The sequence below is a fragment of the Tauraco erythrolophus genome, chromosome 28, assembly GCF_009769465.1.
Source record: "Tauraco erythrolophus isolate bTauEry1 chromosome 28, bTauEry1.pri, whole genome shotgun sequence".
Lineage (NCBI taxonomy): Eukaryota > Metazoa > Chordata > Aves > Musophagiformes > Musophagidae > Tauraco > Tauraco erythrolophus.
In genome coordinates this window covers 4,158,480-4,174,239 of record NC_141492.1, presented here as the reverse complement: position 1 = coordinate 4,174,239, position 15,760 = coordinate 4,158,480, and the positions used below count along the sequence as shown (strand labels likewise).

Below are 15,760 nucleotides of genomic sequence, written 5' to 3'. Positions count from 1 at the left end.
GAGCCAAAGTTAATTCTCTGTTTGTTTTGAACGTCACAAGCAACACCGACGACTCTCAAACAACGCCCCCCCCAGTACCCCCATCTAAAAAATCCAGATAAAGACGATGAACACACACACCCTGTTGTAATCTACAGCATTTGAGCGACTGAGCCACCGCTACCTGCTACCCAACAGTATTTTGTATTTTTTTTTTCAGCTAACCAACAGCCCTAATTAAGAAGCATAAACATCCCAGCAAGTTCATTCACATCCCTCCAATAGGAACTTGCAGACAATCATAGGATATAATTGGGAAGCATGACCATTGAGCTCTCAACCAGCTATTGTTCCAAACGGAGAGCAGGGTTAGTGCTGCTTCCTCCAGGACACAGCCGGTTACTCACCAGCTCTGTAATTAATCAAAAGGTCCTGAAACCCTCAACCTTTCGGTCAGAAACCATTTTTGCACTGGTCACACCTGGTTGGGGTTTATTTTGACCTTTTTTGTGTTTTGTTTTGTGGTGTTTATTTATTCACAGAGGCAACCCCTGCCAAATCCAACTCCCGATAAAGATGTTTCAGAGAGCTTTGCCAAGTGACATGTTTCAGTTGGTCTTCTCACGCACGCTGAGTACATTTCTTTGTATGGGCTGAGCAGTTCACAATCCCTTCAAAGCCTTCTACAACACAGATTTCCAGTTCCTTCATCATAAACCAAAAGAATGCTACACCATCATACACAGCTCACGTTTGTTTTGCTCTGTTTGCCTAAATCCGCGAAGAGGCATCAGAACTGCATTTGATTTAGAATACTTTTACAATCAATCAAAATTTTTAAGATTTTAAACACAGAATCATTGTTCTGCCTTCATTAAGGAGGGGTGGAGGGAGGAAAACATACAGGATATACAAGCTGGCCAGTTCCTTATCTTCGCTTACGGCATCAAACCACCGCCAACATTCAGCAGGATTTGCTCTGAATGAAACGAGTCTCCTCCTCCCCAAGCAAACACACCACACCAGGTGAACCATCTGCAGCACTCCCATTCATGCATTACTAACACAGGTTAACCCTTTTGCTCAGTATGACTATTTTTATTTTTTTTTTTTTTTTTTTTACATTCTGTGACCACAGGATTTTCCAACAAACGCGTCTGCCAAGTGTAGTCAGTCTTCTCTATTTTGTTTAACGAGGGGTAGAGCAGGTTCCCTTGTTTAAGCAAACAAGGTAACCTGAAACTGTTCTTGAAGTGGGAAAAATGAATATTCTACCTGAAGCACCCTTGGCACGGCACCCTTGGCAATCACAAGCAGTCCACGTCATCACTGAAGATGGAACAGAGATCCTAAAACACCCTCCAGTAATGTTTGTGCTGAACCACTGCAAGGGAAGTGTTAAACTCCTCTCAGCCTCCCCAACGGCCCAGACACTGACCTAAACAACAAGTGTTTTGGGGAAGGGGCTAAGGATGAAAGAATTAAAATGTTAACTCAGACCAAACAAGATGAAAACCTGCCACTTTTCACTGTATCAGCAAAATACCTCATTCTCCTTTTTAACTCAAACACGTTTGCCTTGACAAGACCTCTGTACAGAAATTGTATCTTAACTTTGGAGAGAATTCTCTGTTCACTGCTTATTAACTGTTAGATGAGCCAGGAATTAGTTCTTGTCCAAATGCTCACGATAGAACGGACCAGACAGTGGCTTCTGTCTCAAGCCTTGGTCGGGGATGGGCTTTTCAGTAGAGGTTCAGCAGTGAAGAAGCCCAAGAAACGTCAACGTGGGGAGATCGTGGGAGCTGCACACACAGGGATTTCTCAGCAAGCTGAAAGAGCAGAATCGAAATCCTAGTCCTGTGTCATCCCAGGTAGACCGAGTGCTAAAGAGAAAAGCTGAACTAAAAGCTTCTTCACAGCCCCAAGTTTTGTTTGTTGTTTTTAAAGCAAGTAGCATACTCTTAAATAGCCGTTCCACCCCTTTTCCCCCAATTCTGAGCTGTATCACACCACCAAGCACCATAAATCTCTTAACGACTCTTAATAAGCTAAAGTGAATTAGTTTAGGATGTCTGGCCCTTTGCAAGCACCACAATAGCCCCAACCACAAGCCCTACATGCACTCAATAAAGCTGTCGCTTGGCAAGGTTCAGAGCAGACGCCCCAGTGAGATTATCGGGTGTCAACTTCCATCTGGCACTTGTCAGAGCTGGGGAAATAAAAAAATCAAGGCAGTTCTTATCAGATCTCCAAATAAAAGGAGCACTTCCACTTCCATGTGGTAGCAACTGGAAAAATTTCTTTTGTGTTTGAAGCTTTAAAAATATCTTGCCCTTGAGGCTGGCGAAGTCCGTTCAGTGCTTCGAGACCCCTTTCCCATACAAAGGTAATAAAACTAAGCTTATGGTTACAGAAATTCCCAGCACATAAAAATTACAGGAAGCTGTTGCTAAGTAATAATTCTACCTAAGTAAACATCACAAAACATTTCCCACACACACCTCTCAACTTTGTTTTTCAAACCTGCCTTGAAGATGTTCATAGTTGCAGAATGTCTTCTGGCACCGGTCTCTTTAAAAGCTCTCGGTGTTATTTCACAGCAGTTGAAAAACATTTCAGGCTGAGCAGTGTTTTTCTGAGTGCTTTGTTGTGTTCCTTGCACTAGGAAACAAGCTACTAAAACTATTCCCCAATTCCTTACCTGTTCCCTGGACAAGTCACGAGAAAATTAAAGAGAGATCCTGTTGTATCTCCAGTCTCCAGACCTGTGTCCCCAAAATCACAACGATATCTGGACAAACAGCATTATTTTCATACGGTACCTTTCTTTAGCAGCTCCTTTGCGTGGCAGCCGTTTCATACACCTTCCACTTTCTTTTCAAGAAGTCAGTATTTTACAACAAATTCTACACTGCACTAATGGAGAGACACAACTTTTGCTTTTATGGCATGAAGGAAGGTAACGGTTTGAAGGAAGAGTCTATCTACATACCTGAAACAGCCCTGAAACACGCTTAGTAACTCAAATTCCCCGGCAGCGTGAAGTCCCAAGATAAGAAGATAACAGACTCCTACAAAGGTTTCATTCAGGATGAACAGGAGAACTTGAATTTCATCATATCCTCTAAGGAACAAAGCCCATATTTCAGATATCCATCCTTATATTCCAGGAACGTGGCCCTCCAGTATTCACCAAGGGACTGTCAGATATTGCAGCTCATTGTCCTGTTTGGTTTTATTTGGCCATTCCACTTTTCCTTTGCATTACCTTACTCCACCTCCGAACGACCCAACATGCAAGGAAAAGGCTGAACCCGCCTTTATAATTAGTCTGTCGAAAACATCAGGCTGCTTCAAATTATGCACGGACAGAGAAGACTCACTGCAAAGAGAATTGGCAGGAAATCCTATTTCAGAGGGAATTGTTCCTTCCCCAAGTGGAGTGACAGACATATAGCATTTTTATTACTTACAAAAAAAAAAAAAAAAGAAACGCGGAAAAAAATGTAAAATATGAAAATCATGTTTGGCAGATCTAGACTGAGGTCTAGGACGTGGCATTTGCAGCATTTTTGTTGTCTGCATTCTTCAGCAGAGACACTCTCTGCATGAACGTGCTGAACCGAACCAAGAACTACGTTTTTACAGCAATAAAAATATGTATGTTAAAAAAAAAACAACTTATAAAAACGTGGGCAGAAAAGGTACAAAACCTCCAGAACAGGAACAGCGCTTGGCTGCCATAAACAGCCTAAGGCTAGACCCAAATTCCAAAGAGACTACATATTTCCCTCCCATCCCACCCGAAATATAACATGAGTTGGCCTTAATTGAACCGATTCGCTTTTCACACCAACACAAGTAATTTAGAAAAAAAAGAAAACTTTCAGGAAACACATCCCGACCACTCTCAATCTATGGTACATCCACCTACACATCTTTGCGCTCAGGCACAGATCTCTCAACACTGCAACTGTTTTTTCCAAGCGTGCAGCTGCCCACAAACCATCTTGGTTCCTCCCATCCAGTTTCACGAGCAACTTCTGTTCAGAAGATCCTTCACTTTGTTGTCTCGAACGCGTTATCACCAACTGAAAAAAAATTCCTGGGCTGAAGTTCGAGCTGCGAGGATGATTCAGAGACTTGGATGGGTGCCCTGGAGGTGATGATATGCTCTCACTGAAGGTTAGTTTTGGAGTTAAGTGGGACATCTGTGCTGACTGAAATACAGAAACACCAAAGAGGCGCGATCGATACGCGATGCGGCGGGATAATGCCAAGGGAGCGACCGCAGAGAGCTGCCAGGGGAAGGTCAGGGACTGGTGTGGAAGAGCTGGGGGACGCCCAGGGACCCCACTCCAGCCCTGGTCGTTGCCATCTCCCTCCCCAGCCACACCAGACCTTTCTGCGACATCTCTCAGCCTTCCCACATGTGCTCTCCTCAAACTTCTTGCCCATCTAATTTTCTCCAGCAAGACTCAAAGCTTAGCAGGCTGGAAAAGCTTGCCAGCTCGGGACTTGTCTCTGTCAACTGACACACACTCTGTAACATCAAAAAAAAATAAAATATCAAGATTTACATACTTTTTAAAGATTTTTTTTTTTTTCCAGTAGACAAAACAGCAAACAAAATATCCGGACCCACAGTCCCTGGGCAGCAGTGCTGTCAGTTCAGACAGCAACAACTTCCCATCCAGAGCTGCAAAACAAAAACCAGCAAACAGGAGGTCCCACACCAAGTTTTATAAAACAAACTAGGGATACAAATAACCTGCGTTAAAACAAACACCACACAAAACCCAACTTCCCCCAAGAAAGTCATACTGATACTGCCACATTTCACTCCAGCATTGGTTGAAAGACCAAGAGCAAAAATAAAAGAGGGGAAAACTCTTAAAACCAGAGAGACAGGAGACTTCAGCACAGCATTAGCTGCTGAAGACTCCCAGATAAGCTGCAAAAATGCAGAGGGAAAGATTTCATAACATTAATACCCTCAGCACCGGGAGCTGCTATGAGGCTCTTCAGGCTAAAAAAAGCCAAAGTACAACTCACACGAGCTCTTAATAATCTTGACAAAACAATTACACACGCTAAGGATACGTTACGTTGGCAAGAGAACAGAGAACACGGCGATTCCACCACCAGGTTCACTAAATAAATGTCACTTGATCTCTACCATAGCTACGACTGTGCGTGTGTCTCGAAGTCTAAAGGCTACTCAAAAGAGTCTAAAAAGTCTAAAAGACTATTTGAGCTGATAAAATGCCTTTAGAAGCCTCCAGGCAGGTGTCACAAGGCACAACGTCGTACAGACACCAGCTTGTTGAGAACACCAGCTACCAACAAATAAAAGCATGAATCTTTGCATTCAAAACAAAGATAAACGTGGCTTGATAAGTGGTTTTGAAAATGCACACCAGGTACAGCCAAAATATGTAGGAGCGCTGCTTCTCCAAACCTTCTGCAAGGAACACAGAAACCCAGCGGGGAGCATCTGCATATAATTATGATTGAAATCATTTTTAAATTCAAATTTCAGCTTCAAATTCAAGTCAAATGGACTTGACCAGCTTGGCTTCCTCAGGTACCCGAGCAAGGACAGCGCGTGATACTCTATGGGTATCCTCTAATAAATGTAGCTGAATTTGTATGAGAGGCTCAGGAGTGGAGATTTCTGCCTCAATGGTAAAACATTGCATTCCTACAGGTTTCATATAAAGGAGAAAAACCATACATTCCAGTCTGCTGTGGCACAGCCCCAGAAAACTCACAGGAATGAGGGACATTATGAACGGTCTGGCCGCAGAAAAAGTTTCAGTTAGACCTTTAACCTTATGAAACAGCAGAAAACATAGAACTTGCATAAGAAACTAGGTTTCAGGGCAGATAATAACCGTATACCGAAAGAGTTTATAAACTAAAATGCTCTATAAGCCCAGTTTTCATTTTAAAAAAGGAACACACATACACGCTTGCATCTTCTCGCTCATACCCTGTTATTCTGGTGGGAAAAAATAACCACTTTCTTTAAAAGGAAGCTAGACGGTTTGGGGGTGAGGAGTAGCAGAGGGGAAACCACATTAATTTCATTAGTTTATGCACACTGGTAGGAATTCCTTCTCGAATTTGGCACTTGGCACTCAGAGTTGCCCTTTAAAGCTCGGCAAGAAGTTCTCTCCAGCCCACAAGTTTCCTAATTTCGTCTTGGGACACACTGCTCCATTGGGATGCGTTACCTCCAGAAAGACAGACACCTCTAAATGCCTCCGTTTTACCTCCATTCACTTTGCTCCCTGTCAAGCCAGATTTAACAGAAATCACAGTCAATATATAATTAAAACTAAACTTAAGGTCAGTTCCAAGTTTGGAAAAAACAAATCTGTACGGAATGAAAAGCAAGCCTGACACAGTTTAAGAACCGGAGTTCAGAGGTTACAACAGCAGTCAGTTTTCTGAACATACCTTCTCCCCTGAACCAAAATCCCAGATATTTCACCCTCCCCAGGACACCTGCTACAGGCAACCCCCATCCAGCTCCTCTCTCCTCCTTCTTTCCCCTAAGGTCTGACTTGGCTTCCAGCTCCTTACTCTCTGCAAACGTTGCTCACTCATCCATGTACCTTACACCTTGTTACAGCAGGAAGGTTTCAGTAAAAACGTAATTGCACCTTTCTAGAGTTGGGTTTACTCCATAAAGACTTTTCCCCGCTGCCTGCTGGTCAATCTGGATTTTTAACCCCCTACCCGAGCCCCAGAGAAACTCATACCACTTCAAACATGGTACAAGATAGCAGTTACACTCAGTCTGTTAAACTCATGAGCTCTGGACAGTCCCCAACTTCCCAGAGAAAACAAACACAACGTTTTTGGATAACATTCTTCCCACAGGTGAAAGAACTGCTAAAACAGCTCCACCTGTCTAACGCTGACTTTGAGCCTTGCTTTTAGGAACCTGTGCCTAAATGCAGGGATCGACAGGTACCCATTAGCCCTCCCACAGACCCGGGAGGTTAAAAATCGACAGCAGAATCACCGTTGACACACATCACTCTGCACTCACCTCTCTGGCAGCGATCGTGGGTCCAGCAGCGTTCAATGAAAATGCCGTTTATGACGGTAGGTGGACAGTTGCTCTTCCCTTTCACGGTTCCTGGACACACATCTCCACACTCTTCTTTGTCATCCTTGTTGGCCACGATGTAATTATCTTCTACAGAATCCAAAATCCTCGACCAGTCGATGGTGGACAAGTAACACAACTCATTGTTCTTCTCAATCCGCACAGCGCCTCGAGTGATGTTCATCAGGTTGTAGAGGCCGATCTCCTTCAGGTGAACCATCTCGAAAATGACCAGCGCGTAGTTAAAAAACAGATGGGTTCCTCGAATCACCGTGAGGTTAGGGAAGAGTCCCTTCAAACTCTCCAGGCCGTACACGCGAAAAAGCAGCAAGTAGTCTGTGATCATGGTCAGTTTGGGAAAGCTGAGCTCACGGAAATCTTCAGGCTTGGTTTTAAACATCAGCAATATTTGCAAGTGGCCCTCGATCACAGTGCAGTTCTCCAGCATGTTCAGCCGGGTCAGGTTGTTGCGAATGTCCATGCTTCTGCAAACTGGAAGGCAAAGAACAACGCTTTTTATTTACTTAAGAAAAGGTAATTGTTTTCATTTTCCAAATACACGGTTTTGCCCAACCTCACCATAACACAGAGCTACGCTCAGAGCACACAGCTGGGTCGTTTGCACTAAAGCACGTTCCAAGCGTTAATTAATACACCGTGGGGTGTTAAAAAAAGACTGAACGAAGATTTCATATTTTTTTCTGCCATCTTGAGCTTCTGGATATCACCTCTACCACGACTGCAGTTGTAACACCAGTCCTTAGACGTCATTTGGTGTTGACAAAAGTAAGAGAGGTCTCTGCAACAGAGACTGTTTTCTTTAGGTCGCTGCCAGCGACACACCTACCTCGTCTCAGATTGTGCAATTAATGCCGGTGGATTAGAGGGAGTAATTTAGAATGGTTGAAGGGAGGGGAGGATAGGGAAAGAGTAATGGCCAGGAAATGGTAGCACTTCAGAAGAGAGCAGAAAATCCTGGAAATACGCACACGCAAGAGCACAGCCTACACTCTTGCCCAGACTTTGCTGACAGGAGTAATTTACTACACTAGCAATTTTTGCCCTAAGCATTCTTTTCAGATGAGGTGTTTGGGCTTTTTTTGTTATTATTTTCTAAAGGTTGCAAATCTCTCTGCCTTGACTATCTGGACAGTTTATTTAGTAGAACCAGTAAGCCAAAGAACCAGCAAAGTGAACAATTAAGTGAAGCATCAATTAGAAGGTAACCAGAATAATATCAATCCAGGCGCCAGCAAAAGGACAAGACAGAAAGCAAAAAGTTCATAGAGGGAATTATTTTCTCTAACTCTAAGCCCAGGTAAGAAATCAAGAAGGAAATTTGGAGCACCACGTGTGCATAGGACAACAAAAGTCCCGGTGATAACCCTTTTAAAACCAAACTTCACAGGTATACATGGCCAGACCTCAACGTTCAAGGGAGCAGCCTGGGGAAGGACAAGCCTGCCTGGCAGCAGGAGGGTGCAAAATAACCATTTCCCTGCTCTGCCCAGGTGGATTCTTTTTTATTTTTTTTAAGATTTCATCCACTTTAGTGATCCTCTTTGTCTATGGCTGAGACAGCCCGTGCCCTCCCCCTTAGGAGTCAAAAGCACAGGACCTTCACTCTTTTTGTTGCTCTATGCAAAGCTCATCGACTACAAAATTCCCACATCACAGCTTCAAGAAATCACCCAGGAATAACGAGGCCTTACAAAACCCATGCAGAGACAGATGTTTAATAGTTACGATTGTCTGACCCCTCAGGGTTTTACACAGACCACTGCTGTGCGGGTTAAAAATAAATTCTATGCAAACATCTTAATGATTATTCAAAAATTTGCTCCACTGCAATTAAAAAAAAAAAAATTAAAAAAATCTGGCAACACAAATATAGGATTTGAAGCAATGTTATTGCCCAATGGGATTTTTTGGCACTATATCCAAGTTGTTTCCTAAATTGCTTTCTGGAAGAAAAAGCTAATGCACACAGTGCCTCAAAGATCGAGGATGCACTTTTTAAAAAGTGGCAAAGGAAACGTGATGACCAACTAGCAGCCCCCTCTCTGCCCCACGAAAACCTGCAGCCAAACTGGAAGCGAGCCGGGAAGCTGCCACGCTGCGCATCCCAACCGTGGGCTGAAAGAACCAGGAGAGCAACAGATTCCGTTTAAGTACTCTAAATATTTATTTTAAACAATTAAGATGGGTATTTCCAAGGAAGCAAGTGTGTGACAGGGCCAGTGGTTTCTTCACGAAAGGAGAAACCACAGAAGTACAAATAAAACTCACACTGAAATTCAACATACAAGTCACCAGTGCAGCTAAAACTACCTGATAAATTCAAAATCCAACATCTTGGTTGATTATTTATTGCTTGCTGAGCACACAGGCAGAATACAGCAGGCTGAGGTGGGACCCACCACCAGCTGCTGTATCTCAGTATAAAGTGCTACCTAGAGTAACCTGAACATATACAGCTGACCTTAAGGAAAAGGCAAGGTCAAAAAGCCCAGCTCAACTCTACAGACCAAGAATTACTTTCAAGAGCAAAAGCTCTTGGCTTTTATTGTGGCTCGAGGCCACAAAATGCATCTGTACACTAACGACCTCAGTCTTTCATCATTTCGACTCGAATTAGGTAAGTCACTAGAAACTGGCCACGAGTCGGTCCCTAGACACCCCCCGAGCCCACCCAGCTGTCCCTGCTCAGCTCCACGGAAAGAGAAGACGGCAAAATCTGGAGCATGGGTGGAAAGAACCGCAGTTGGGCACAGTCAGGATGAACACACTCAACAGAAGTCACCTTACAGTGCTCGGGAGTCTGACCCGTATCACTACAGGCTTCTGGAGATCACCGCTAACACCAGCAGTGCTGCTCCTGCTCCAAACGGCCAGAAAGGTGCTCAAAGATCTTCCCATCTCCTCAGAAAAAACCAACAATGCAACGACCTAAACACGGGCACAGGGTGTAAACCTCTCTCGCCTTCAGCTCTCCCCATCCCAAAATATATTCCCCACTGGAGATGGCAGAGAAGGTGACCAGAGGCTAAGACAGCTGAATATTTTCACCAGGTGTGTTAAAGAAGTCAGGTTAGCCGGAGCTGAGCCTCAAAAAAGACAGGTGAAGCTTGGGAGCACGCAGCAAAGCGTTCCGAAGAGTTTAAGTACTCTTTATTAAGTTTAAGTACTCATTATTAAGTTCAATAATCATAAATATCTACCAGAGCCAGAAGTACACATCCACGATCCACCAGCTGTTTGCATTTTAGAACTATTTTTTGTATTTTTCACCAAAATACTCTGATACAGAAGGCTTTCTTTGTAACCAGTGCTGCCAGCACAGACCAGACAGGAGATTCCACACATCCTGGCAAAGCAGGACGTGACCCGAGTCATTCCAACTCTGCTGCTTTCCAAGTGGAGCAACAGCCACGAAATGATCCGGCACGGTGTCCGCCGTGCTTCGGGGGCTCCGGTACCGGGGGCTTCTGCACGGCAGGCAGTGGCAAACACCGACCTCAGCCTGGCACAGCAACTCAGGAGGGATTCAAAACAAATTAGAGGTTTGTTTCTGAAATAAACCACTGAATAAAAGCTAATGTAGTTGTCAATCTACACAGATTAAAAGGGTTTATACAGATTTTTTCCATATTTAGAGAAAATCACACTTAAGAACTATTTTTCATTTCCTACATCAGCTTAGTTTTTAAGTGATAAACACCACCATGGTATCTGAGCTTCTTTTTTTAACCATCTCAAGAATCGAGGAGAATAATGAGTTAAGAATATGTGAAACAAGATATGCTTTCTTGTTGGAGGGATTTTGATCTTTCCATGCTTTTGAATTCTGTTCAGCAGTTTGTATCTTCTGTTCATGCAGTAGCTGCGTAAGTCACCGCATAAATTTATTGTTGCCAAGACAACAAGAAGCAGTTTTAAGAAAAGTAATAAGTGTTTTTCCACAGCTTCTCTTGATAGTATTTCTTCTGCAGAGACAGAGGAATTAATCAACAATTCAGCATGAAGGGTAGGCAGGTTTGATCCCAGAAGAAGGAGAGCAAAGTTGAGCAGTCAATTATAAGACAGACAACCTGGTTTCAAAAAAACACATAAATCAGCTTTCAGGAAAACAAAAATCTCAAATCGATTCTCCAGTAGTTGGGCCAAAGCTATTCCTGTTCAAACTACTGGCAAAGTAACTCTACTAAAGATAAATTCCCAAATTTCAGCAGAAGAGGCTCCATGTCCAGCAGCACAGCGTTACACCGCCAGGGAGGGAACACTCCTCCATCCCTCGCTACCAGGCTATTCGCACGAACTTACAAAAACCAACATCATCATGGACAGGTTTCATCAGACCCAAGAAGAAAGTCGCAAGGCATGCTTTTTAAAAACAAACAAACAAATCCCAAGATGCCAAAGCCTCTTGAACAAACTAGTTTGGTAACAACCTTCAAGTACTGAACTAAGAAACTAGATGTGATGTCAGAGGTTGGTTTTCAAGACAGAGTCTAACCAGGGGAACAGCTGGAGCTTAAGCCTTGTTTATAGTAAACCACGAGGACCAAACCTTAATGATTCACTGCTTCACGGCTCTGGCCCTTTAACAATCAAGACCAGAACAAGGTAGCGTTGCAGAGGAAGATCATCAACCCTTCAAGATAACTAATAGTTAATTCTGCGTTTTTATAGTGCTCATTGCCTTGCTTGAACGAAGAAATTATTTAAGAAAAATTACACTCACTTTGGTCAAGTCAAAAGCTTTGCAATTCTATGTAAGGGTGACTTTTAGAAGTGGTGTTAGGAAACTGGAAAAAGGACTTTTGGGTGTTTCTTGGGGTAACTGCTGAGACAGGAAAACAGCCTGTTAAGTGACAGGTTAACTGAAGGGACTGTAAGACAGCTTCTAGCCTACCACAGCAATAGTTTAATACACATAAAAATATCTAATTGTGAAATACTGATTGTTAAACTTTTTCCACCTCAGCCATTTAGATCCAAGCAACAAAGCCAACTGAGACACGGACTCCAAAGTGAGCCTGTCTATAAACCTCCCAGCCCCCTCGGATAACATCTCAGACACCTTTTACCTTTCACTGCTCCAGACAGCGCTGCTGAACCGAGGGCAAACCTCCCACAGAGGCTGCTTGCTTTGCTGCCAAAAGCACGTACAGCCTCACAGTCCGGCCTGCGAAGCCTCGTTTGCTCCATCGTTCCGCTCTTCTTCGATTCAAAACATCAACAGAAAACACGACTGGTTCTGCTGTGCTTCCCATGCAAAGATAAGAGGCAGTGATGCTCCAGCATCCCCGGGCCACGGGAGCTCACGCCGGGTAGTCAACGGGCAGAAGTCAACACTAACAGACCTTGAGATCCTCATTACTTCAAAGGGAGCAGGAACGCATTTTAACACGGTGCCGATACCAACACAATTTATATTCCTCAAGACAGTCACCCCAAAGTTGACCTCCAGAAAGTTTATGGGTTTGACAGCCTATTCGGAGAGCCCCTAGTGCACTGCCTCTCTTTAAAACAGCAGGAGGGCACATGGGCAGACGCAGTTGTTGCGTTGATAGACCCCTGCCCTGCTGCACTCACTCGTTGTACTCCTGGGAGCAAAATTTCATTCCAGACCAAGTCTCTCGACATCAAAAATTAACATAGGGCTGAGGTGGAATAAGGGACCAGTTTCTTAATGAGTTTACGAGCACGAAAAAAATCTTTATGAGCCAGAAATAACAATAATGAAGCAGATTATTACTACAGAAATACAAAGCAAAATTTGTCCCACCTGATGACTTGAGCAGTGAGATCTCAGCCAGATTTCTGACTCCGCATCAGCAGCAGGCAACGGACTACACGTGCAGCGCCCAAATTTAGGTGAAGAATTCAGAAGGGGAGGAAGCGTACTCTGAACTCTAGTGACTGTATTCATTAGTTTTCTACTAATCACAACAGGAGTCCAAAGTAAGTTGCTCTGTTGGTAGATGCCTAAAACTAGGTGAGGTAAATCCCACCCTAAATACCACAGCTAATGAACTGACGTGCATGAGTCATGTGTGAGATTTATTTCAAGAAGTTGCATTATGTTTACACAGCGATAAAAAAAACACAGCAACCTGTTTCTCTTCACAAAACAAGATATACATATCGTCATTTTATGCTCAGGTCAGGTCTCCTTTCCTTAACCCTTGCTTTTACTCCTCTCAGTAACTTCTGAGCTCACCAACTAACTTCAGTCACGCGTAAAAGAGGAAGAGGGTTCTCACGCATCATGTTCCTAAAAGACCTGGGAAAACTGGGGATGGGTTGAGGAGGAGAAACTCAGCGTCTCCATCCAAAGGATGCTTTGGAAAGAACTCAAACCATCCACCCAGTTTGCCTACTGAGCCACCTACACACACACTACGTGCTGCTCAGCCTCTCACCAGATATTGTCTAAAAGAAGCGAAGGGAAGAGAAAGATACGGGGCAGGAGAAAAACAGCGTTCGGCTGAGAGATGGGGGGAATATTGTCCCTGGAGAGCAGCACTATCATGGGACATGTTTGTCGAGAACGCAGGACATAAATCTCCAAGAAAGCAGACTTCATTAGCTCCGTTGCTCAGGGAACAACTTGTTTGCTTACGCAACTGTCGTACGTGCGTTTGCCCTCCGAGCCACGCTGCTGCGGGCCTTCGCCTCCGCGGGTGTTTTCCGTCCGCACCGCAGTGCCGTGCGATCTCATCGTTCCCAGAAAATGGGAGTCGGGCATCAAAGCAGCTGAAAACCTTTCGAATGAGGGACCTTAGCGTCCAAATTGTCCGTGAAATACTCTGAAAGGAATTTGCGCTGCGTGGAAGATACAGAAACGCTCCGCCCCAGGCTTCGCTTTGGCATCGTACGCATCGCTCCTGCCTCTCCATCCACGGATTGGGGAGCGCGTTTTCCTACCACACAGTATAGCACAGCAAAGATCACAGAGTTAAGATCACTCGCAACACGCTTGCAACCCAAAAAAGCAGAATGTGATTTTAAAAAAAAAAAAAATAAATAGCAAGCTTCAACGTAGTAATAACGTTTTCAAATTAGGAACTGCTGGACTAAAGTCTCGGATGTACTTATTGTTAGTGCTGTTGTGTCAACTACCTTTTCCGTGTCTCTATCGGTAACGGGCAGGTTTGGACACGCTTGCCAGCTGGAACTTACCCTCCCGAGTTAAAAGCGTACCACTGGTCTCTTTTATGGCTTCTAGTGTAAAAAGATGTATGAGGAAGAAACTGGGGTATTTTTAAAACAGACAACTTGTCGGATTGCTGGAAAAAAGAGGCTGTCTTAAGCGTACATCCTGCTTTGTTCCCTGAATATCATGCACATCTCAGAAATACCCATCACTGCGCTGTCTGCGCTTGAACCAGTTATCTCACTACTGCCTTTTCCGATGGGAAAGCCAGCAGGTAAACTACAGACAATTTACGTATCCAGTTAGCTCTCTCCAAGTAAATACTCTCCTTTTATTTAAAAACATCCATAAACATAATCCAAAAGTAAAACCTCTAACTAGAAGAATTTCCTAAGCGAGTTTATTTAACTCAACCCATCAAAACAGCTCGTAACGCTTAAACTCGCGTCAGCTGTGGATTTAACAAGTTTGTGACCTCCAGTCCAACACCTTTATATCCCTGTGCTGGATTTTACAAGACCCTGTTTACACACCGATCCCCACCTCGGCGCTTCAGCTCCCTTTAATACCTGCGGATTTGAAAAACGACCTAAACAGTGTTTATTCCTGCGGCTGAAGGCAAAACCTCCCGACTCCGCACCTCAGCCCTTCTCAAACCGCACCGAAACCCGCGGAAAGGGCCGCTGCCGACCCCGGCCGGGCAGCGCAGCGCTCCGGGCGCTCAGCTCGGCCCCGGACCCCGACCCACGCCGCGCCCCGGGGGAGCGGCCCCTCCGCGGCGGACAGCCCGGTCACAGCCCGGCCGGCCGGGCGGGAGAGCCGCAGGGGCCAACCGGGGCGAACTACGGCCCTTCCCGCTGCCGCCGCGGCTCCCCCGCGGCCCGCTCTGCCCCACCGAGCCCGGGGATGAAGGTGACCCGAGCCGCTCCCCGCAGGCCCCGGCCGAGCCGCTGCAGCCGCCGGCCGCCCCCCCCCCCGCGCCCCGAGCAGGTACAAAGGGTGAGCGCGGCCCCGCCGGGCCGCCCCCTCCCGCCGCGGGGCCGCCGCCCGCCCCCCCCCCGCGCCTCCGGCCGCTACTCACTCTCCCCGCGGCTGCGGCCGCACCAGGCCGCCAGCACCACGGCCACGGCCAGCGCCGCCGCCGCCGCCGCTCTCGGTCCCATCCCGCGTCGCTGCAGCCGCGGCTCAGGCTCGGCGCGTCCCGTCCCGGCGGGGGCGAATCAGAGGCCGCGGGGCGGGCGCGGGGGCCGGGCTCGGCTGCGCATCGTCGGCGGAGAGCCCCGCGGAGGCGCCGCGGCCGCGTTTATAGCCGCCGGCGCAGGAAGCGGCGCGCCCCGGCCCGTCCCTGCCCCGCGCTGCCGGCCGCGGCCCCGGCGGCCCCTTCCAGCGCAGGCCGGGCTGGCGGCCGCCTCCCCGGCCGGTAAACAAGGGGCTGCCCCCGTCAGCTGGGAGCGGGGCGGCGGCAAGAGGCGGCGCGGAGCGCGGACGGGACG

The 15,760-nt window shown here is 46.0% G+C and overlaps 1 protein-coding gene across 1 annotated transcript in view; it reads right to left on the bottom strand.

Annotated features, from left to right (window-relative positions):
- Nucleotides 1-15,430, bottom strand: part of INSR (insulin receptor) — a 51,819-nt gene extending 36,389 nt beyond the window's left edge. The window contains exons 1-2 of the mRNA XM_086627963.1: nucleotides 15,349-15,430; nucleotides 7,046-7,597 (exon numbers count right to left, since the gene is read on the bottom strand). Coding sequence (XP_086484089.1) covers nucleotides 7,046-7,597; nucleotides 15,349-15,430 — 634 coding nt within the window. The remainder of the gene's footprint in view (nucleotides 1-7,045; nucleotides 7,598-15,348) is intronic.
- Between the last annotated feature and the right edge of the window lie 330 nt (nucleotides 15,431-15,760).